The 25785-nt window shown below is 34.7% G+C and overlaps 2 protein-coding genes across 6 annotated transcripts in view; both read right to left on the reverse strand.

Moving 5' to 3' along the window:
* NAA16 (N-alpha-acetyltransferase 16, NatA auxiliary subunit) overlaps positions 1-25785 on the reverse strand; it is a 92528-nt gene that overhangs the window by 59113 nt on the left and 7630 nt on the right. For 4 of the 5 annotated variants that reach the window (XM_036757642.1, XM_036757645.1, XM_036757646.1 and 1 more), the window contains exons 2-7: positions 19133-19217; positions 17596-17700; positions 13856-14013; positions 10509-10643; positions 7987-8140; positions 2630-2749 (exon numbers count right to left, since the gene is read on the reverse strand). In XM_036757642.1, the coding sequence (XP_036613537.1) occupies positions 2630-2749; positions 7987-8140; positions 10509-10643; positions 13856-14013; positions 17596-17700; positions 19133-19217 (757 nt within the window). The remainder of the gene's footprint in view (positions 1-2629; positions 2750-7986; positions 8141-10508; positions 10644-13855; positions 14014-17595; positions 17701-19132; positions 19218-25785) is intronic. The other variant, XM_036757644.1, reaches the window with a different exon arrangement.
* Positions 3826-4227, reverse strand: LOC118845968 (60S ribosomal protein L32-like; the record flags this gene model as incomplete). The annotated part of the gene is made up of 1 exon (XM_036754074.1): positions 3826-4227. A coding segment is annotated over exon 1 (402 nt), but the record flags the coding sequence as incomplete, so codon positions are not given.

The raw sequence follows: 25785 nt of genomic DNA on the forward strand, positions 1-25785 counted from the left end.
GATTCTGTTTTTACCTCACTCTTTAATATGCCCTCCATTATCAGCAAAGTAACGATCCATTATAACATATAAATAATCATTAAGTACCAAATGTACTTCCACAAAACTATATGGAAATAAATGAAAGTTAATGGGATGGGCTTTGTAGCATCAAAATTCCTAAATGTCATGAATGTATTTGCATTTCATTTCAAAGGTAGAACATTGGAACTTTTGTCCATCTAATAAAACACTAAGGGGCACAACTGACAGAATAGAGAGAGGGCTGTACTGGGTATCACAAAGACCTGGGTTTGTCCTACCTCTGTCATATCAATTATGGAAGGACTTCTTTCTTCCCCCAAAAATACGTTTTGGAGCTCCAATGTGGTTGGATTTTAAAACTGAGTTATTCATATGAGAATAATTACTTTCAGATTATTAAAGATCTGGTGATAATTTGAAATATTAAGTATGCTAACTCCAAAAATTCTATGAAGGTTATTGCACAAAATGTGCTTTATATGGCCGTGCGTTGTCTTATAAAATAGCAAAAATATCTCTGTCACCAAGCTATGATTATATTCTAAAAAAGGTTACCCACTAGCTCCAGAGCAAAAGCCTTGTCACATAGTTAGAATTAGAATGTTGTCAGGACTAAACCATTTCAGTGCCCTATTTGATTTCACAAGTTGGAGCTCCAGAACTTACCATGGGAGAGAAAAAGTCCTAAGGATACCTAAAAAATAAAGTAGTATGGTTAGTTTTTGTAAACTGATGAAATTTACAGTAACATAGGATCCTGATAAACGGAAATTAATGCATTTTATTTTCTAATTAGACACAAAAAATATTAGCTATCTTTATCATTACTTACTATATTAGTCACCACGAATTTATGTTAACATTTCAGCAATTTAAAAAATATTCAAGGAAATAAAGATAAAAATTACTGACCTAAAATAACTACAGACACATATCTTATATCACTTTGATTTTTATACTCTACATCAAAAATTTTGAAGAACATCAAGGTAAAAAGGGACACAAGCAAGTAGTTTTGTTACTACTGTGTTAAGTTTGACATATCTTTTATAAAAACTATGGAAGAAATTCAGTCTCACGTACATCCCTCTTTTTTTGTCCTCCTTAGTATATTCAAAATGTTTGTGTTTGTTGAAGGTTAAGTTAAAAAAAAAAAGACAAGATCAAATCAATGTTCTAAATTCATCAACAATTTGATTAAGGAAAAGAGTCAAAGGCTATATTACAGACAGGTGTCTCTGCTCACAGTGAACACTTTGTTCAAGAGAACTGCAAAACTTATGAAGTGGAATAGAAATGGTTAAACCACCAATTTATAGTCAAAAGAACACACCCAATTTTGCTAACTGAAAAAAAAATTATAAATTTGGAACATACTAACTAGGGTAACTAACTTTTCAATAATATCTTTCGTATTAAATTTGTTTAACTTATTTCCAATGCTGTATTTCTAAAGTATGGGAACTATATAGGCAGGGCCAATTTCTGTCACAATATCTACACATTTACCCATGATAAATTTTGTTTTAGAAGTGTATATCTTTACTCCAGCAAGCATTTAATTTGAGGAAGTATTAACTGAAGAAACTAAAGAAGGATAATCATGAAATCTATGAGGCTTATCAAGTTTATATGATGACAAATTATACTAAATGTTTTTCTTCTGCACTCTATGAATAGAGAAAAAAAAATGTCCAATTTGACAGGGTTGAACGAGAAAGTGTATTCTTATCATTATCATTATAAATTACAACATACTCCAAATCTGTAGGCCTTAACTCTGTTTTAATGGTAAATTTAATACAAGTAAAATTAAGTACAAGTAAATTAACTACAGGACTAAAGACAATAAAAACTCATTAGTTTAGACCTACTAATTTAGAAATTCTGATAGCAAAAAGTAAATTTTATCTCTACTGAAGTTGAGAAAATTGTCTTTGAAGATAAAGTTAATAGAGAAATAAGATGGAAAGGGATAAAACTACTTCAAGAACCAAACTTAAGAAGTTATGTTCATTGACATTTGAACAGTATGTTCAATGAATTTAGCCTAATATCCTCTGACCATTTCTATAGCAGCTAATTATTAGCAGAGTTTATAACTTTGAGCAAATCCTAATTTCTCTGGCTTTAATTTTCTTCATCTGTAAAACAAGGATAATATTTACAGAATCTATTCCAGGGTTATTATGTGAACAGTTGGTTATAAAATTGAAAGTGCCACAAATAATGAGAGCTCTTGCTATTATTCTATGAACCTGAAACATATGAAACTACAATACTTTATAAACATCTTGTACTTATTTTTCATGAAAAAGTTGTATCTTTACCATCAATTAGTAACACTTTAATGTTATACAATGTGTTATCTAAAAGGTAATTTTTAATTCTCTCTAAAGCATTTAACACTTAAAATATTTCCTTAAAATTCAAGGATATTTAAACATTTATTAACATGAATTTACAAAACCGAAAAAAAGAAAGCCTCAATATTAAAAAATACCATTAAAATGTGTTGTTCTCTAGGGTCCAATAATGGAGTTTTACAGGTTATTGTTCAAAACAGTAACATTTTAAAAGCAGTGAAAATAAATTTATTACATACGAGGTTGCAGAGCTTTCTCTAAGCCTTCATAGTAATTCCAGTTTTCAGCATTCCGATCAATCAAGTCTTTGAATATTTCACCAGCTTCCTTCAGTCTTCCCAATTTCAACAGCATTTCTCCTAAGATTAAGTTTAATATTTTTATGTGAACCAGTCAATTTGTATTAAATTATCAAGTACAATAAATGGGGGAGGGGAGCAGGATATCCATGTATGTTTTCTTTCTAGGAATTTTGTAGAGGACAAAAATTTCTATTATAAGGGACATAACGATTCACAGTTTGGTGTCCAAAAGTCAAACTCCAGTTACACAGCTCATCAAATGATTGCTTAGAATTTCTATAACCAGTATTGTATAATTTCACAGAAAACTGAGTTGGAAAAGAAATCTCAACAGCCAACCCATACCTGAACAATAATTTTCTCTACAACACACTGTATGTAACAAATGGTTATAAAGTTTTGTTGAAAACATCTAGCGGAGCTGTGGTGGGGAGAACCTAATACCTGCTGAGGGAACCCCCTCACTTTAAAAGAACTTGTAGTAAATTTATTTTAAAACTAAAATTAAAATAAAATTTCCTAATTTAATGGCACTCCTTAAGTCAGTTCAAAGGACACTAGGGAGGTGGAAAATTAGGAATCTGGTCAAATTTTTTCTATGATTTGAGATATGGTTTTCGGGGTCAAATTACATCTTAAACTCTATTCTCTTGTGTTATACCAGAAAGTAATCGTAACCAAGAAACTTGTAGGTATAACATAAGGCAAATTTTTGGCTCAGAGCAAAAATAAAGTGCTGAGAATTTTTACCTCAATTTGGGCTGACAGGAGCCATAGTTTTTATTTGATTAGTATTTTATTTTTTCCAATTATGTGTAAAGACAATTTTCAATATTCATTTTTTGAAAGATTTTGAATTCCAAATTTTTTACCCTCCCTCTTTCCCTTCTCCCTCCCCAAGCAATCTGATATAGGTTATACATGTGCAATCATGTAAAACATATTTCCACATTAGACACATTGCAAAAGAAGAAACTGCCTCTGCCTCTCCTCTGCAAAGGAAGATAAATTTTGATGACCAAAAGCTGCCTAGTTAACTTGGGGTTTACTGGCTAGATTTCTTTCTCAAAGACCAAACCTTTTTTTTTCTTTAAGTATTTTGAGGATTTATTTAACACAAATAAAATGTGCAAATCTTTTTCCTCCTTTTCTTCACTCCTCAGTCTAGCATTTGGATTGGTGAGCTGAGGTGCTCTCTCAACAATAACTTTCCAATTCTTAGAAGAAACATCGTGAGCAATCTCAGCACAGTAAGATTTGTTGCAAATCAGGAGCACCTCGAGCTCTTTGACACTGTGCACCAAAAACTTCCTGAATCCACTTGGTAGCATGTGTTTTGTCTTCTTATTGCTTCCATAATCAATATTGGGCATCAAGATCTGGCCCTTGAATCGTCTTTGCACCCTGTTGTCAATGCCCCTTGGTTTATACCAGTTTCTCTTGATCTTGACATATCTGTCAGACTGGTACCGGATGAACTTCTTGATCCTCTTCTTGACAATTTTAGGCTTCAAGAGGGGTCTGAGGGCAGGCATGGTGCCAGCGAAGACATAGCGGCCTCTCCATGGGAAACACCGACAGAGAGACAGAGAGAAGGAAAGCCAAAGACCAAACCTTAAACCCATTTCTCTCTGGAGTTCATAGATTGGACAACAATAGGTCCCTGCCCAAGCACCATTTAATGGCTACCATATTTCCCCATGTATAAGACGTACCCTTTTCCAAAAAATTTGGGGTCTAAAAACTGGGTGCGTCTTATGCAGTGGTTGTAGATTTTTTTACTTGCATTTCCTGCTTTTTCATGCTTGTTGTCTTTGCGCTCATTGTTTCACATTTGTTAGCAGTATATTAGGTTACATTTTGCCACGTTCTGCCCAGAAATGGCTCAGAAAAGACTTTCATACAGTGCTGAATTCAAGTTAAAAGTGATCCAGTTTGCAAAAGTAAATGGAAATCATGCTGCTGAAGGTAAGTTTGGTCCTCCTCCAACTGAGAAAACAATCTGAGACTGGCTATGGGAAGAAGAAACCCTACTGAAAACGCCACAGCAGAAGGCCATGAGAGGCAAGTCAGCAAAATGATCTGATTTAGAGAGGGAATTGAAGATATGGATTGAAGAACAAAGGGCAATTGGAATTCCTGTGTCCAAAAAGATGGTTCAGCATGAGGCAAGAAGAATTGCTAATGAAAAAGAAGTTACTGATTTCAAAGGAGGACTGGTGCTTCAGGTTCATGAAATGGAGTGGTCTAAGCATGCGTACACGACTTGCCCAAAAGATGCCTGAAAGCTATGAGCAGATGAATAAAACTTGAGTTCAATAACTTTATGTAATACATTTTTTTTCAAATTTTGGGCCCCCAAATTAAGGTTTGTCTTATACATGGGTATGTCTTATATGTGGGGAAATATGGTATTTTGGGGGGGGCCCTCCTGGCTCAGAGTGAATGTAAATAGTAACTATTTCTCTTTTGGCCAGTCTGAGGATCTTCTCCTACCATTTTGATTTTTTTGTTTTTGATTAAAGGGGCCATCTCTTGAATCACTTCTTAAAGAGGTCTATTCACTGAATGGGCATAACCTTACTCAAAGTGTGAAAAGGCCTTAGCCTAAAAGGGCCAGGGTCGCCCACTGCATCCTGAGCCATCTCCAGTCACCCTGATGAATATCTGGCCACTGGACCCAGATGGCTCTAAAGGAGAAAGTGAAGCTGATGACCTTGCACAGCCCTCCCTCACTCAAATCAAAGTCAACTGCAAGTCATGTCACCATCTGTCTGATGTCATGGTCCTCTTCGAGAAAGAAGGACAAACACACAACAATTTCCACATTAATCATGTTGTGAAAGAACAAACAGAAGGCAAAAAACATGAAAAAAAAAACAAAAAGTATAAATAGTATATGCTTTGATCTGCATTCAGACTCTATCAGCGATTTCTCTGGATGTAGGAGCCATATTCCTAAGAGGCATATTCCACGTCCCACAACAAGCAAACTAGTATCTCACTGCAAAAACTTATCAAGTACGGTAGCACAGTAACAGAATGCCAAAGTATCCAATTTTATGTTGTATTCTTTACCCAACTACATTTATGATTAACCACTGAGCCTTGTTACTGTAATCTGTCATGATAAAGAGCAAAGAAACATGGGGCAGCTAGGTGGCACAGTGAGTAGAGCACCAGCCCTGGAATTAGGAGGACCTGAATTCAAATCCGGCCTCAGACACTTGACACACTTACTAGCTGTGTGACCTTGGGCAAGTCGCTTACCCCAATTGCCCTGCCCCAAAAAAATAAAAAGAAAGAAAATTGCCTTTATATGTAATTGGAAAAAAATAAAATATTTTAAAAGAGCCTAGAAACAGCATGGTATGTTTAGATGAAGATTTGTGATCAAATTGATTTATTTTGTTGAAGAAGACTTTATTACACTACAGGAGAGACATATTCTACTCCCTTACAAAAAGACATAAGATATTTCTGGGAGATAAAACAGCATATACGGTTATAGAAACATACTAATTCAGCAAGAAGATAAACTTGAATTGGGCAAACAGAGTCTATGATATTAATGTTACAATTTTTTGAAAGAATTACTAAACTAGTAGACAAGAAAAATGCTATGAATACAGCTTACCTAGATTTTAGCAAAGCTTTTGATAAATTATCTCATATTATTCTTGAAGATGATGATAATAGATGCACTCACGATAGGCTCATAATTGGAAAATATTTAACAAAATAAAAATGCAATAGAATCTAGATAATATTAATATGTAGTTTTCTGAGACAATATACTGCCTAAAGGGATCCTGGTGTATTAGAGGCCCTGGCTTCTATTTGAATTGGACATCAGTAAATGAGATAATAATCTTACAAAATGCATCTGGAACATGCTGAATGGCTGAACTCAAAGATAGTCATCAACATCAACATGGCAGGTCACCAGTGGAGTTGATCTAAAAACAGTCTTGAGGTTATAGAGGACTACAGGCTCAGTAAGGGTCAGTAACGTGATATGAAAGCCAAAAAAAGCTAATACAATAGCGGGCCACACAACTTCCAGGAACTGAGAGCTCTACCCTTTCGTAAGACCTCATATGGAGGGTTGTGTTCAATTCTTCATGCCACAGTTTAAGAAGAATTTTGATCAGCTTAAGTGTGTCAAGGGGAGAGCAACCAGGATAATGAGAGATCTTCCATTTGTGACATATGAGGATTGGTTAAAGGAATAAGACATGTTTAGACTACAGAAAAGAAGATTCTGGAGACAGGATAGCCATTTTATTTCAAGGGATGTCATGTGGAGGAATGATTCATTTGTTCCCAGGGGAAAGAACCAGAAGCAAGGCAGGGGAAATAGCTCAGAGTCAAATTGAGGCTTTATGTCAGGAAAAGCTTCAAAACAATTATAGCTAACCAAAAGTTTAATGGGTCACGTGAAGAGGCAGTGAGGTCCCCCTCCTTGAAGGTCTTCAAGCAGATGCCAGACAACTACTTGTCAGGGACATTATAGTACAGATTCTTTTCATGTATAATATCAATAACAATAATTAGCATTTACATAGCACTTTAAGGTTTAGGTTTGCTAAGCTCTTTACAAATACTATCTCATTTTACCCTCGGAAGCCCTAGGATGTAGGTGCCATTATTATTCCCATTTACAGATGAGGAAACTGAAGCTGAAACAAGTTAAGTGACTTACTTGGGTCACAGAGATAGTCAGTGTCTGAGGCCAGATTTAAACTCAGTCTTCCTAATTCCAATGCCTGCACTCTATCCCCTCCGAAACATAACTATGTGGGCTGAACTACTGAGGTCCCTTGCAACTCAAATTTTGTGATTCTGTGAAATATACAAAGTCTGAATTGCTAAAACAAATGAACTTACTAGCTTCACAGCACAAAAAAAAAAACCATCTTTAACTTACTTTATACTTAAGGTGCTCAGAAGTTCAAGAACTGTGCATGTGTGCGCATACATGCACATAATATTAAGTTCAATCTGTACTATGCCAGAGACAGTTCTTTCTCATTTCAAAGTTAATTTGTATTATCAGCTTTTTTTGTCACTTAAACTATATCACTGTTCTTCCTTAAGCAGTATGCAGGAAAAAATGTTTTCATAACTAAGATATTATAAGACAATTATGGTTAATTGGTGTCTTTACTCTCATAATTGTATACTACTTCAAATAATCTGGCAAGACCTAGTACGGCACAGGATAAATTCTAGAGGCATAAAAGTTCTTTTGAAGGGTGATTCTCAAAGAAAGAAAAAGCAGAGTAACTTACCCTTAATTTCTTCTACTACAAGTTTATCACAGATTTGATTTTCATATGTTTCTATATGTTCTAAAGATTCTTGAAACAGATCTGCTTCTCTCATCACTTGGTTCTGGTACAGTATCAATTCACTATACTCATAGTCTATTTTATTAGGCGGAATCTAGAAAAAAGGGGAAGAGGAACAAAATAATCAAATATGCAAAATAAAGTTTACCCTACCAATAGCTAAAATTCTGCCTTCTCATACTGAGCAAGTTTACTCAATTGGAGCAGTCTTATGGTGGAACTGTGTGATTCTTATCAGCGTGAGTCCTCTCACCGCCAACATACATCAAGACCCTGCCAAGAAGCCAAGGTAGCAGAGCTTCAAGATTTAAGAAAGGCACAGGGCAAATATATTTTCTGCTTATCATTTGTTAATTCATTTAGTTTCACTTTTTAAATGCTAAGCACTTATGTAATGTTCAGTAACTTATTTTGTGTACTTTTACTAATTTGTTACAAATCTATATTGTAGATTACCTTTTTTAAGTAATGTTTTTAAATTTATAATAAAAAATTCCCCCAAATTGATCGATTTCTCTTTTTTTATATTGCTCAGTTATCACCACACTTCCAAAACCTAAAGACTCTTTTTATCTTTTTGAAGAGAATATTCATGAATTAAAAAACATAGGGCTTCTTCAGAAACTACTCAGAAGTCCGTGCTTGATCCAAAACTTTATTTTCTATAAATTTTCACAGGGCCCTCTTTCACAATGAAATCTAAGAACCTAAGTGTATGCTGACTTAATTTGGAGCATCTTCTTAAGTTATCCCTGAAACTTCTCTACTCCATTATTCTGTGCAAAGAATTTGACTTATAAGTTGCTCTTTGTAGGCCATTAAACTACATTTCATTCACTGCCTTTAGGCACACAATAAAACAACACAACCCACCTTTGTTTACCTCTCTGTGAATCTAAAAACTATCCCTACATTTGTCTGAGATTTCTTTAGACCTTTTGATTTCATTTATAGTAAGAGTGTTAATTTGTTTGAGTCTTCCAATAATAGTCAACTTATTTGTGGTTAACCCAAAGTCACACATTTTCAATACCATAGTTAAATTAATGTTTATAAATAGTCTATAAATTGAGTTTTACCACCTTCTGCCTCCTTTTCTGCTATGGTAACTGAAAAAGCCTAAGGGTACTATATAGTACTAAGGGAAATTTATGATTTTTTTCATCTATTTAATTGGTTACCAAATTTAAAAAAAAAAATCACCTGGTAACCAACATCCTGATGTCTACCTTTTCCATACTAAATTAATCCTCAGCCAGACCCAATCTGTTCCCTACTAGTCCATACTCAAAGCCCTTTCAGTTGGGTCAGACCCACCAAAAACTGCACTCTACTGACACAGCCCTCAGAAAACTTCATCTTCACACATGATGAGGCATTAGAATAGCTCTTTAATAAAAGAGGCTTTAGTAATCTTACACATTTTTTTTCAAGTCCCTAATATACCTACCACTGGTTAGGTAAAGAGAAAATCAGCTCTGTGAGGGTAGACTGGGACTATTTCATCTTTGCATCCTGTGTTAGTAAGCATACCGAATTACTCATAGTAGGCACTTCATGAACACTTATGAAATTAAATTGGGTCCACAGTCATGTACAAATACAAACATAATTAGGAGTAGGCATAAGAACTCATTCTTCAAAAATAGGCCTCTTCCTCCAAAACCTTCTAAAAGCTAAACTTAAACACCAAATAGCAACAATTCAACGAGTCAGCAAGCATTTATTAAGCATTTATGTGCCAGTCCATTGAAAACAGTGTTAATGTGGTTAAATTTGATTTGATCTACTTTCACCGATAAGAGAATTAGAAAGCTAAGAAAAATCCTCCTTTAGTTTGAGGCATAAAGTCCTACACGTGGGTAAGGACCTCTGAAGAGCCATAAAGCTTTTGTAGAAGTATTTCTAAGCATTACCAAATTTTGGTCATTCATTTAACTCCAAAAAAACCTGCACTGTATTCAATATAATAAGCCAACCTTGCAGGCTGAACACGTCTCCCACATATATTATTCTTCAAATGAATGCAGATGTTATCGTAATTAATAAAACACAATTTTACAGTAGCTTTTAGCCCTCACATTCTCCTTAAATGACAAATACTAACAGTACAGAATTACTTCCATGTTCCCATGTGTCTGACAAATTTATTCAAGTTAAAAAATAGAGCATACACTTGGAAACAGCTGGAAACCATAGGACCAGCCCTTGCACCAATAAAAGGCTAAGTCTCCTACATAGGAATATTGCAATCAAAAAAGTTAATCATTTTCTTAATAGAATTAACCATTACTAGGAAAGGCTATCTTTAAGCAAACATATTAAAGTATTAAAAAAACCTCTCACAAACTATCATACTGATGATAAAACACGCCCTATTATTTAGCAAAGCTGGCCAATTTTCCTCCCTCCTCCCAACTGTTTTCAAACCATTATAAGGGCAGTCTCAAAATAAGTCTTACTTGCTGAGTCTTTCTAAATTCTTCCAATAGTTTTAGTGCCATATCATAATCTTTCAGCAAATGATATGCTATAGCATATCCAATCCATGAAGCACGTTGTGTTGGGCGCAACTGAAGAAGTTGATACCTTGTCTCCTTTAATACAGAGCAGGGGGAGAAAGGATAGAATTTTAGAATTGGAAGGAACTTTAGCCATCATATTTGACATGAGAGGCTTCATTTTACAGAAAAGGAATCTGAGGACAAACAGGGAAACATGATTTGCCTTATCTCTTTTTAACTCACTATGAAACAGCTGACCATGATTATAATAATTTCCTAAATTACTAAACTTTACATTTAGCATATATTTCTACTGAACTTAGGAGTCTATGCCTTTTTAAGTAAAATTACTTTCTAATAAGGATCACTTTAATACTTCAAGTAAAATATTGTTTATATTTGTCTAATACATTAAAATAAAGTCTTCAGGCCCAGAAAACTTTCAGTAGACTTTCAGATTTCTCCCCTCACCTTTCATTGTTGGTGATGATACTGATTTCTTATAATGAATTTTTTTCACACACTATTATATTGAAATTCTAGTTGCCAATTAGTCTAGTATTCCATAGCTTAATGATAGTTTTCAACCATGTTAATATTATCACATAAATTTATATAACTATAAATATAATTTCTAGACTTGAAACTGAGGTATGGTTAAAAATGAGAGAAAAAAAATAAAAATATAGTGGTAAGATACACCACTGCCGACACTGGAAACTACAGGCAAAAATCTCAAAATCTGACAAATTTCTATGGGCCTGAAGATTTTCATTTTTTGAAACTAACATTAACAAAGAGGCACCTTGGAGCCAGGGGGAGCTGAGTTCAAATCTCACATCTGACATATACTGACTGTGCGACCTAGCTAAGTAACTTAATCACTTAACATAAATCTCTAAGTTTCCATTTTGCTGAGCAAGTGCTCAGAAGACACTGTTTACAAACCATTTCAAACCTCCATCCTTTAATGAAATCACAAATTCAGTCGTGAACCTCCTGCCTTCTCCCCCCCAAAATAGTGTATGGAGATGAGAGTTTTGGGGACCTGGACCTGTGATTACACAAATTTTATGTGTGTACATAAATAGCTTACTTCTTGTTTATAGTGTCAGAGAACTGACTGGTCCATGGTCACCAGTTGCCATGTGAAATAGGCAAGACTTTACCTACCCCAGATCTTCCTGACACCAAGGGCAGCCCACCAAAAGGTGCTTGTCATATTGTGCATACATAAACCCATAGAAAGGAAGCTCAAAGAACCTCAGAGTTGGAATGGACCTCAGAAGCCATCTAATCCAAGTGACACCTGAACAAGAATACCTTCTCCAACAAGTAAGAAGTCATCTAGACTTTGCTTAAAGATCTCCAGTGAAGGAGTATTCCTTCTAACACAAGGCAACCCACTAAACTGCTAGACAACCACAACTGTTAGAAAGTTCTCCTTTATACCATATGAAAATGTCTCTTTGCACCTGCTACCCAATGTTCCTGGTTCTGCCCTCTGTGTGCAAACAGAACCAGCCTAACTCTCGTTCCACATGAGAGCCCATCAAATAACTGAAGACTAGAGTCTCCTCTTCTCTAAACTAAACATTCCTAGTCTCTTCACTTATCTAAAAGGTCAAGCATGACCATGTCCCTTGCCTGCTATTTCTCCAAGGAGCTTCAAGGGCTATTCATTGCTGTTAGAATAAAATATAATCAATGGCATTATCTTAGTCATCAACCCACCAAAAACAAATTATCAAATTCTTTTTTCTTCTTTTTATACTTTAATTGTAAATGCTAAATTAGAGACAGCACAGCACAGCGGAGAGAGAGCCAATTTCAAAATAAAGATGACCCAAGTTCAAGACTTGCCTCTGACACATATGTATGGGTATGTGCTGGGTATGTGACCCCTGGCAAGATTTATTTTTAGTTTGATTACAGGATTAAACTCTTCTCTTTAGGAAAAGCTAGCCCCGACAGCAAAGCCAGATAACAAAGATAATATCAAGTCTAGGTTACCTATGGATTCAGTGAATAGATAGATTGAGAAGACTTTATCATTTAGCAGTAGATAATTTGAATAAATATGTAATAAAATAATCATAGGATTACTCTTCTTGAAGGCTAAATTCCCCTTTCTAGTCTTTAGCAGAAAGGGAGGTTGACCAAAGATGAGGTTCACCTGTCTGGAAGCTGAAGAAAGGTCAGACAGAAGTTAAATTCCTTTTTCCAGTCTTAGTGGATAACCTCTTTTTTTCCTGAGCTAGAGTCTTAAGTTGAGTAATGAAATCTTCTAAGGAAAATATTGGGGGGAGACACTGACTGCTAACTACCGACCAGAAGGTTTCTCTTTCCCAGTACACTTTCTGATTACAAAAGGCACCACCTGTAAGGAAAGGACTCTTCTGGGGAGGATTAAGAAAGCCGGGGAGAAGCTAACTAGTCAGGTGACCTGCCTTGTCCAACTGAATTATGTTCAAAACAAGTTTCTATCATTCTGTAATTCCTCTTTTCTGTTATAAAAATCAGTTCGATAAATCATTCCTGGTCTCTGACCTCTGAGGAGTCAGGTGACCCTAGCTCTGTAAATTAAATCATAGATGGCTTGGTAACTTTGTCCACAGTTTCCTTTTCATTTCAAATAATTAATTTTTACACAGATCACTTAGTGTCAACATCTGAGGCAACTCTCTAAAAACAAAAGTTGCAAAATAAGTGTCAATTTGCATTATTATTAAAGAGTACCATTGAAATCACAGCCCACTCCCCCCAAAATTAAATCATATATACTTGTAAAATACAAAACTCAATTCACTAAAAGTTACATACTGAGCCTAGGTCAAAGGATATTATGTTATTAACTTAAAGTACAAACAATTGATGGATTTTCTTTTATTCTCACAGTTTCAGTTTCAGAGAGGACTAATGATTGAATTTCAAAGGTAACGATGAGGCTAAAGAAAACTAGAGATATATTGTCTTAATTTATTCCTTATTTAAACCTTCTTGAAATTATTTTATTCACTTTTGATCGAGGCATATTACACATCATATAATAGACACTGAATAAGTATTTGTGAGATGAATGAATGCTCTAATCTCACTTATAATTTAGAAATAAGAACTATGGCCATGATTTAATTGCCACTAGGAAACTCTCAAGTGAGAAAACTCCATGAGAAAACTCTCTCTACCAATGCAAGTTGGCATTTCTCTGTACCATACATTCAAATAAAACTACCTAGAACACTAATTCATCTTTTAAATTTTATCTGTTTCAAAACACACAAAGTCAACATTAGAATACTTACACGATAGCCTTCAAGGTCTCTCATTTGGATTTGTAACAAAGAGAGGTCTCTCAGGATCTGTAGATTGTCTTTATCTAATTTGAGGGCATTTCGATAACACTTTATAGCTTCATCATATTTTTTATCAGAACGCTGCAAAAGTCCATATACATGCCAACCTAACAAGTTAAAGAAATCAACATTCACAGACACTAGAAGATAACACTGTACTTTTCTTTCTCACATACTTTAGAAAGCCTTTTGTGTCAAAATTAGGGCTTTTTACTTCAAAGTGTGCTAGGCATTCATTCTTCATCATAAATATAAAACTAAATCTAAATACTAAGAGTGACCACAAATATTAGGTAATTTTTTTGGTAATATTTTATCTTTACAGTTTTCAGAGGAAGAAATTAAAGCCATCTATAGTCATTTGAAAAAATGCTCTAAATCACTATTGATTAGAGAAATGCAAATTGAAATGACTCTGAGGTACCACATCACACCTATTAGACTGGCTAACATGACAAAACAGGAAAACGATAAATGTTTGAAGATGTGGGAAAACTGAAACACTAATATATTGCTAGTGGAGTTGTGAACTGATCCTACCATTCTGGAGAGCAACTTCGAACTATGCCCAAAGGGCTATAAAATTATGCATACCCTTTTACCCAGCAATACCACTTCTAGGGCTGTATCCCAAAGAGATCATAAAAACGGGAAAAAGACCCACATGTACAAAAATATTTATAGTAGCTCTTTTTGTGGTGGCAAAGAATTGGAAATTAAGGGAAGGAGGGAGGGAAGGAAGGAAGGAAGGAAGGAAGGAAGGAAGGAAGGAAGGAAGGAAGGAAGGAAGGAAGGAAGGAAGGAAGGAGAGAATATGCTTCAATCTGTACTCAGAAGACATCAGTTCTTTCTTTGGAGATGGGACAGCATTTTTCATCATGCGTCCTGAGGGATTGTCTTGGATCGCTGTATTGCTAAGAATAGCTAAGTCATTCACAGTTGTTCATCATACAATACTGATGTTGCTGTGTACAATGTTCTCCTGGTTCTGCTCATTTCACTCTGTATCAGTTCTTGTAAGTCTTTCCAGGTTTTTCTGAAATCATTCTGCTCATCATTTCTTATAACACAATACCATTCAATCACAATCATATACAACATGTCCAGCCATTCCCTAATTGATGGGCATCCCCTCAATTTCCAATTCTTTGCCGCCACCACCAAAAGAGCTGATATAAATATTTTTGTGCAAATAGATTCTTTTCCTTTTTTTAAAATCTCTTTGGGACACCGACCTAGTAATGTTATTGCTGGATCAAAGGGTATGCCCTTTGGGCATAGTTCAAAATTGCTCTCTAGAATGGCTGAATCAGTTCACAATTCTACCAACAATGCATTAGTGTCCCAGTTTTTCCACATCACCTCCAACATTATCATTTTCCTTTTTTGTTATATTAGTCAATCCAATGGGTGTGAGGTGGTACTTCAGAGTTGTTTTAATTTGCATTTCTCTAATCAATTGTGATTTAGAGCATTTTTTCCTAATATTAAGTAATTTTTAAAATGATTTTATATTAATTCATCTGACCAAGAAAAATCTTTGTATGATCCATTCATTAAATTACTCTGACAGGTAACATGCACATAATATTAGGGTAAGGCCTCCAAGTCTCTTTTATTTATGACCAATTAAGGTTTTAGCATATCTTTCAAGCAAAAAAAAATACTTACATGCCCTCCTCATTCTGCAGAGAGCACTTAACTAAAGAAGCATTTAAATATATGGTTACCAGAGAGCCCTATTTGATAATATTACTATGCCTGCTGGGAAGACATATTAACTGATGCAGACTAAAGGCACCAGAACTAAGAAAACATTGTATGTGATAATGACAATGTAAATGGAAAGAACGATTTCTTCCCCACCCTAATAAAAACTAAGTTGTAATTACAATAATCAAGTGTGTCCCTACAGAAGAGATATAAAAATGCATTTCCCTATCTTAATTGGAGAAAGGGATTCTATGGTGAAATGTTATTTATACTGTCAGATTTCATCCATGTTCAGTATTTCTGAATTTTTTTCTCTCTTATTCTTTGTTATAAAGGGATGACCAGGGTGATATGAAGGCAATACATTGGGAAATAAAGATGATAAAAAAACAAAAGAAGTAAATTTTTTTTTTAGAAATACTGTTAAACCTAATCATATTAAATTAGGGTCTGACAAGCTTTTTCTTAAGAATACAAAGCCCCAAAATAAAATAAAAAAAAATACAAGGCCCACTTAAAAAGTTAAAACAAGGGAAAATTTTTAAAAGATCTTAAGAATGTCCATGTATGGGAAAGCTGACATTAAGTCAAAACAAATTTATATTCTCCAGCCTGAAAAGTACTTTTAGAGGATTTAGAGCTAGATCTTACAGGTAAACTAGTATAACTCCTCCTCAACTTTATAGATGAGAAAACTGGAGCCCCAGAATGAATGAATAAAAAAAAATATTTCAGTAATTACTATGTTCCAAATAAGGTGCTAAGCACTGGAGATACAAATAGAAAAATCAAGATGTCCCTGCTATCAAAGAACTCATACTCTAATCGGGATAGACCAACACATGAAAGAAAGTCTAGTTAACAGGCAGATAGAGAGGCCTATTGTTCCTAAGGATTCCACAATAGGCAAAATAGCAAGCAAGATCCTGACATCAGATGACAATCCTAGGAAGCTGAAAGAGGGAGAGAGGACAGATGGTAAGGCCTACTGTTCCTCCATCTCACCAGATGATAAAGAGTTAGATGAATAAATAAGTGTATTTGAATAGAATGGGATTTTAATGAACTGTACCAAATTATCAACTCAAGAAAAATATGGAAAGATTTACATAAAATAATGCAAAAAGAAAAAAGCCAAACCAGGAAAACGATAAGCAATGACTAATAGAATGTAATCAGAAAGTAACCAAAAAAGCAAGAGAACTAAAATTAAAGGCAATGATCAACACTTGTTCCAAATGAAAGATGAAGAAACACATCTCTCTCCTCTTTATAGGAAAACAGGCAGCTGTAATTTCTAAATATTTATGTTATGAGATGCAGTTAGTGTATGGACTGGTTTTGTTTAATTATTTTTCTTTGGGATAAGGAAGAGTTCCAAACAGAAGTAAAAAAAGATATATAAACAAACATCTCATATAAGAAACAAAAAGTATCAATAAAACGGGAGAGGAGGAGGAAGAAGGGGAAGGAAAAAGTACATTCTAACCACGAACTACTCCCATCTGTGAATTATTCCAAGGCTATAAAATGGCTTTAGAGCATGAGATGCAAGCCACAGATGAGCTCACATGATAGAGTATAAATAGTTCTGGATTTACAGCCAGAAGCCTCATCTTCAAATTCTACCTCTGCTACCTCTGTGATCTTGGACAATTCATTTAATCTCTATTTGGAAAATGAGGGATAGTACCACATGACCTCTAAGCTCCCTTCCAATTCAAAATCTATTATCTTGTCAACCTATGACCCTGTCTTGTTTATAGTGATAATTCTGTTAATATCTAGCACCTTTTTGCCCATAAATGCTTAATAAGTGTTTGAATTACAATGTAGCCCCTAGTGCGAGAAGGGTACCAATTTAAGTATCTGTTTTTTCATACTCTAACAGTTCTTGATTTCATTATTTTGACAGAGACAATAAAATACAACATAAGAACTAAAAATTAAACTATTGAAGTACTTCAAAAGGATACAGACATGGCTCTTGACATCATTCCGAAGTCCTTTACGAACAAATTCATATGCTTCTTCTTTCTTTCCTAAACAGTTCAATGTCAACCCTTTCATAGCCAAGGTTTCTGTAAAAGAATGATAAACCTATATATATATATATGAAATTAAAAACAATCACATGGAACAATTTCACTGCTAAAGGGATTAATTTTTTTCTAATTTGTTCCAAACTTTCTGGATCTATCATTCTCTCATCCTGAGGTAACTCCATGCTAACAGAAGAGAACATTTCAAACCCAAAGGTGATCTTTAGGCAAATTAGTTCAAGAAACACCGACCTCCGAAAGTGGGTTTCAATTTAAAAAATAAGATAAAACTGTCAACCCAATTACCCACAAATATGAAAAGATATTGATATTTCAAAATTACTTATTTGGAACTAGAATGGACCACTTTTTCCTCAGTAAATCCACCCTAACAAGTATTTTCTATTTAGAATAATTAACAAAAAGTTGATAATTCCAAGGCAAACACTGGAATAGAAGAGAAGTAACCCAGTAGCAAGCTGAGAAATTAAGGGAAAAACAGCATAGGATTCAAAACTTTCACCTAATGAATCCAAAAAGCAAATTAATTATAAACCTCTTCTTGGTGGAGTAGAACAACAACACTATGAAACAAAACATTCAAGTTCTGCTCCTAGTCTTGCTAAAGTCATTTAAGCTCTTATCTGTGAGATATAAAAATTCAACTATGTCTTCAGGTCCCTCCTATCTTTTATGGTTCTATAAACTTCAGTTTCTTTAATTACAAAATATCCTATTGTCTTCATAGAATCAAACAAGAAAACACTCCTGAAAATAGCTCTGTAAAATATTATATGTGTAGCATGGATGAGTTATTATATATGATATTAAGCTCCTTTTTTTATCTCTAAAACTCCTTGAAATGGCATCTCCACTTTTTTTTTTAAATGGCACACTCACTTTTTTTTTTTTTTAAAGAGATAGGCTTTTGTATCCCTAGAACTAGATAGTTCTGATCCTTATGCAGGTCCGTGAACATCTGTTATGGTCTACATCTCCAACCACTATCTTTAACCCAAACCTCAACCCCACCATTTCTCAAATATGTGTCACTGGTTATAATGGGTTGTAGATGAATTAGCAAAAAATATAACATTACTTAAAAAAATAACTCGGAATACAACTAGATGAAAACCACCATCATAAGACTATAAAGGACAACATACAGACACATATCATGGCTCCTAGCCTATTGCTCTTTCCAATAAGCCAAATCACTACTTTAAGTGAATCAAGATAAGTCTAACATAACCTAAGTTTAACATAAGAAAAATTATCTAGAATAAGCTCCATAGAGGGCTTAAATAATTTTCATTATTAAAAAGCTTCAGTCTTGCTTTTAAAATGAAGCCAGGGCATTGAATATTAGGAAGCATTCTTTTTTGAAATTCTGCAATATACCTCAGCTACAATGCTTCTCAAATTAGTTTTATTTTCCCTTGGGAATTTAATCTTTTAAATGATACAATACCTCCATGTTCAGCAAACTTTGGGTTTGACAGAATCATCTTACAGAATTTGAGACCATTTTTGTACTGCTTCTGTTCATAACACTTCTGGAGAGAGAAAAAAATAACAGATGAAAGATTATTTTACAAAATGAATATATGTTTATTAGCAAGGTCAAGCTTTTTTCAAATAACTAACAATTTACATTTCCTTTTTTCTTTTGACCATTTATCCATTATGAACTAGGAATTAACACTGTAACGTAACATTTTGTTATATATGTCAGATTTCAAGATTTTCTGGTAATGTTTGCCATAAATATTTTCCTAGTCTTTCTTCTTTCATTATATTTTTGTTGCATTTAATTTTAATATAGTCCAGAATGTCTATCCTGTTCCAAATAACTCCTGATTTTTTCAACTGAAAAAAGTCATCGATCTTCAAATGAAATACTTATTCTACTTCCTTCCATCTTTTCTAAAGCTAAGGTTTTTAATGTTTAAAGTTACAAAATGGTTCCTTTTGACTTTTTCCATTACTGCAACTAGACGGTAACAATGTAATCTAAAATGAAAAAAAAAATCTAGTAACAGCATTATACATAATAACAAAAGAAAGAGAAAGAAAAGAAAAAGTACATACTCTATCTAATAACATAGGAATGGTTAGTTTTGGTACATTAATACAAAAGAATACCCCAAATCAATTAATATAGACAATTTTGAAGAATACAAAGAAATTCATAAAGAACTCAAATAATGTAAAGTGGAAGAAAATTAGTAGAACCAGAACAGTCCAAAAAACTGGAATCATATGAGGAAAAAGTAAATGAGAATGGAAAAAGAATCCTAATGGGAACTTAACGGAACTGAAAAAGTATTATGGCACATATCATAGAAAAAATTTCCAGGCTATTCACCCCACCCTTTATCTGCATCTCACTACTCCTTGACATCACTCTTCCCATTTTCTCCTCTGGTCTCTGATGAAGTTAATCTATTTCCTTAACCACGGAGAATGATTACAAAGGTAAATGTACATATATATGTAAATCCCTTACAATCCAATGTTCTCCAGCAGAGAGATTTTATCCCACTTCTTATATGCCAAATATAATGGCTTCTTATCAATCTTCATACTTCCTAATCTCCCTACAGTATTTGACATTGTTGACCACCCTCCTACCTCTCCTACCAAACGTCTCTTCAATCATCTTTGTTAGATCATCATTAATTTTATAATGCCCCTAACTGTGGGTGTACTCCAAGGTTCTGTCCTAAAACCTCTTCTTCTCATTCTACACTCTCACTTAGTGACCTCATCAGCTACCAAGGATTCAATTATCTCCTTGCAGATGACTCCTACATTTACATATCCTGCCATAGTATATCTCCAATCCCACATCACCACCTGTTTAGTGGACATCTCCAACACAGAACTCACCTTACCATCTTTCTCCAAAGACTCATCCGTTCTCCAACCTTCCCTATTATTATCAAAAACACTACCATTATAGTTGCATGGATTTGTAACTTCATTGTCATTCTTTCTGCTACTCAATGGCTCTCATCTCACAAATTCAATCAGGTACTAAATCATTGTTTCTACATCCATAACATCTCTCATATCCATCTCCTTCCCTCCACTCACCCAGCCCCACTCCTGGCAAGGCCTCATCTCCTCTAACCTAGATTATTCCAATGCCTTCCTAACGGTCTTCTCATGAGTCTAACCATGTCACTCTCCTACTGAAACTCCCGTAGCTCCCTATCACCTGTTTGGTCTTCAAAGCTCTTCGCAACCAACCCCCAAGCTACCTTTCTGGCCTTTTCTCACATTCCTTCCCTCACATACTTCATAATCCTTCAGGCCTTCCTACTTGTTGCTCATACATGGCACACCATCTCCTGTCTCCATGCCTCTGCAAAAGTCTGTCTTATCCATGTCTGGAATACCCTCTGTCCTCACCTCCAATTATTAGAATCTTCAGTGTCTTTCGGAAATTGGGTCAAACTCCATGGTCTACAAGAGGCCTTTTCTGATTTCACTCCTCCCTCCCTACCCCTACCCCCCCACATACTCAAAATGCTGCAAAGGAGCTAGAATTACAACTAAGAATCACCTACCCAGCAAAACTGAGCATAATCTGCAGGAGAAAAAATGGCCAAACAATGAGATAAAGAACTTTCCAGCATTCCTGATGAAAAGAACAGAGCTGAACCGGAAATTTGACTTTCAAACATAAGCCTCAAAAGAAGCACAAAAAGGGACACAGGAAAGAGAAGTCATAAGTGGCTTAATAAGGTTAAACTGTTTACATTCCTACATGGGAAGATGATACTGGTAACTCATAAGAACTTTCTCATTATTAAGGCAGTTAGAAGGAACACACACACACACACACACACACACACATACATATACACAGAGAGGAGTTGAAGGGATGATATCTAAAATAAAATTATCTAAGATATAAATAATATTAATATAATATATATGATAATATATAATATAACAATATAAATAAAGTAAAATATCTAAAAAAAAATAAAGGGGCAAGAGAAGAATGTACAGGGAAAAAGGGAAAGGGAGAAGTAGGATGGGGTAAACTGTCTCTCATAAAAAAGGCATGAAAAAGCTTTTACAATGGAGGGGAATAAAGGAGAGGTAAGGAGGAGTGAGTGAACCTTACTCTCATCTGAAGTGACTCAAAGAAGGAATAACATACACACTCAATTGGGTATAGAAATCTATCTTATCCTACAAGAAAGTGAGTATAGAAATTTTGTCCTACAAGAAAGTAGGAGGGGAAGAGGATAAGATAAAGGGGATAGATGGGAGGGCAGATTGGGGGAGGGGATAGTCAGAAACAAAACACTTGAGGAGGGCAGGGTGAAGGGAGAGAGAGAATAGAATAAACTTGGGGAAAATAGGATGGAAGGAAAGAAAGTTAGCAACAGTAACTGTGAAAAAAATTTTGAAGTAGGTTTCTCTAATATGGGCCTCATTTCTCAAACATATAAAGAACTGAGTCAAATTTATAAAAATAAGACCATTCCCCAATTGATAAATGATCAAAAGATATAGTCAGTTTTCAGATGAAGTAATCAAAGCTATCTATAGACATATAAAAAAATTCTCTAACTCACTATTGATTGGAGAAATGCAAATTAAAATAATTCTGAGGTACTACCTCATACCTATTAGATTGGCTAACAGGGCAAAAAAGGAAAATGACAAATGCTGGAGGGGATGTGGGGAAAATGAGACATTTAATGCACTGTATTTTGGTGTTGTGAACTGATTCAACCATTCTGTAAAGCAATTTGGAAATATGCCCTAAGGTTTATAAAACCATGCATACCCTTTGACCTAGCAATTCCACTGCTAGGTCTGTATCCCAAAAGAGATTAAAAAAAAAAAGAAAAAGGACCTATATGTACAAAAATATTTATAGCTGCTCTTTTCTGGTGGCAAAAAATTGGAAATTGAGAGGATGCCCATTAACTGGGGAACGGCTGAACAAATTGTGTGATGTGATTATGATGGCATACTATTGTGCTATAAGAAATGATGAGCAGAATAATCTCAGAAAAACCTGGAAAGACTTATATGAACTGATGCAAAGTGAAATGTACCATGTACAAAGTAATAGCAATATTGTACTATGATCGGCTATGAATGACTTAGCTATTCTCAGCAGTATAATGATCCAAGACAACTCTGAAGGACTTAATGGTGAAAAATGCTATCCATCCCCAGAGAAAGAACTGATGCTATCTAAATACAAACTGAAACACACTTGTTTTTACTGTATTTTTCTTGAGGGTTTTTTTGTCTATGTTTTCTTTCACAGCATGACTATTACAGAAATAGTTTGCATGACTCCACATATATAAAACCCATGTCAAATTGCTTGCTTTTGGCGGGGGGGGTTGGGAATTTGGAACTGAAAGTTTTAAAAACAAATTTGGAACTCAAAGTTTTACCTGTAATTGGGGAAAAAATAATTTTTTTAAAAAGAAAAGAATGGATAAAAATACTCAATAATTTAGTGCAAACAAGAAACACATTTAAAACATAAGCACATACATAGTGAAAGTGAAGGATCCAAACAAAACTCATTATGCTTTACATAACTACAAAAAGGCAGAAGCTACAATCACAAATTCTGATGAGACAATATAAACTGATAACATTAACAGAAATAAATGTGAAAATGACATTGTGTTTCAAGGAATTATTTACAATGAAACAAAAATATTAATATGTGGAAACCAAATAGTATAACTTCTGAAAAGGAAAATCTAATTTATCTTCAAAGACATGATAATAAGAATAAATATGAAAGACTTAAATATTTCACTAAGACCTAACAAAGATTAATGAAAAGGGAAATGAGGACATGAACGGAATCAAGAAAACAATAAAATTTGAAAGACTTCTACCAATTTCTGAATGAAAATTGGCTTTCACATGTACATATCAGCATTGTTTACTATCTTTACAAAAATTAATCCTATGCTAAGGCATAAAAAATAATAAACATAAGTAAAAATAATAAAAAAATTTAGATTATAAAACAATAAAAATATAAATGAATTTTTAAAAAGTCAGAGCTGAACATAAACTAAAGAATGACATCCTAAACAATGAGTGGATTAAAGTACAAATCATAAAAACTAGAATTATTCTACTAAAGAAAATAACAATACACAACAAACTAAACTCATTTCTTTCCTTTTTTTTTTGGCCTCATTTCTTATTAAGCCTTAGTCACTGAATGGGCATTGCCACAGTCAAACTCAAACTGTTAAAGCCCTTAGTTCAAAAAGGCCAAGGTCCCCCACTGCCTCTAGGACCATCTCCAATCATCAGGACCTATATATCTGGCCACTGATGGCTCCAGAGGAGAAAGTGAGGCTGGTGACTTTGCACAGTCCCCTCTCACTTAAATCCAATTCACTTGCATGTCGTGGCATCACCTATCTTATATCATGGTTCTCATCAAGAATTAAGGCCAAACAATAATAACACTGATTATGACAAAGGTATTACTGTCTTTTAAAATGTCAGTGACGAGGTGCAAGGTCACCAAACTACTGAGGTGCAAGGTGTGTATGTGCCATGGTGTCATCTGGAAAGAATTCGGTCAGGCTATCTCCAAATCAAGTAAAAGCATTTATTCCAGGTAACACACCAAAGCAGGCTCCTCCTTAAGGGAGGCAGCAGCCCCTTAAGGGAGGAGGCTATTTAAGGGACATGCCCCCAGCCAGAAGCTAGGGATTCTTATAGAGGAATTGTGCCCTGTGGGCAGAGACATGAGGTAACCTGGGATACCCAGGCAAGAGGCTGAAGCTTAGAGTTTTGATTCCATTGTCCAGCAGGGGTGGCAGGGGAGGGGGAGGGGAGGGCAAAGAGGGTATTAGTTTCAGTATTTCATTGATCAGCCTATTTGAATCTCATTATCTCACTGACTAGTCTATTTGAATCTCATTATCTCATAGACCAGTCCATTTACCTAGGGCTGTGGGGCCTGTTTTTCTCCTTATTTCCAAAAAGGCTTCAGCTAATCTCATCATTAGCAACAAGGGCTGAATTCTCTCCTTTCTTTAAATCTCCATATATATACTATTAGATGAACTTTGAGAATTTGCATACTCATATTCTCACACAAGGAACCAAAAGTAGTTGAATGACCCTAGGCATTATCTAAAATCAGTAATTCTTTAAACACCATACTATTGTTCTTGTAATATTTTTGAACGGCTAGGTTAAAAAAACTTGAAAATCAGTCTTCAAACACAATTTTAGTGACCCATGCTTTCTTATTTGACCATAAAAAAAATGGAAGAGATGGTTGACCAATAAACAAGCAATGATTTTCATTTTAAATTCTTTCTCTTCTACAAGACCTCTCAATAGAAGTGTTAGGCAAACCTCAGAGCAGGGGTGGGGAAACTGAGGCCTTCTAAGTCCTTGGGTGTCTTTTGACCCAGTCCAAATTTTACAGAACAAATCCTTTTATTAAGGGTATCTGTTCTATGAAGTTTGGATTCAGTCAAAGGGCCACACTTAAGGCCTCAAGGCCACATGTTTCCTACCCCTGCCAGACTTTAAACACAGGTTGAGTTTTTTCTTTCTTAGAAATATAAGTTCTAGAAGGCAGACTTTTCTAGAATAAACCTGTTTTATACACATTAAAATTAATTGATCAGTGGCTACAGTAGTTTTAATATGCAACTGAACTCAATTTTTAAAGCAATCAAACCAAACAACTGCATGCAGTAAAAGTTTTTTCACTATCCACTTAATTTCCATTTTCTTTTATTCCCTTAAAAACCTTGAAATTTTGGTCTTTTGAAGCAGTTAGATACCACAATAGACAGAGTGCTAGGCCTGGGGGTCAGAAAGAGGTGAGATCAAATCTGGCCTCAAATCCTAGAAAAACCTGTAAAATGTGGGTCATCATAGCAGCACCCACTTCATAGGATTGTGGTGAGGATCAAATGAGAGAATATTTGTAAAGGTATGTAGTAGGCACTATTTAATGTATGTATCTCCTGCAGCCCCACCCAAATCCCACCCCACCTCAGGCAGTGTTTCCATAATAAGTATTCTTCCTTTTGTCCATTTTGTTAAAGGCTCTTTATAAAAAAATATAAACTGATAACA

Source organism: Trichosurus vulpecula, chromosome 4 (assembly GCF_011100635.1).
Source record: "Trichosurus vulpecula isolate mTriVul1 chromosome 4, mTriVul1.pri, whole genome shotgun sequence".
Lineage (NCBI taxonomy): Eukaryota > Metazoa > Chordata > Mammalia > Diprotodontia > Phalangeridae > Trichosurus > Trichosurus vulpecula.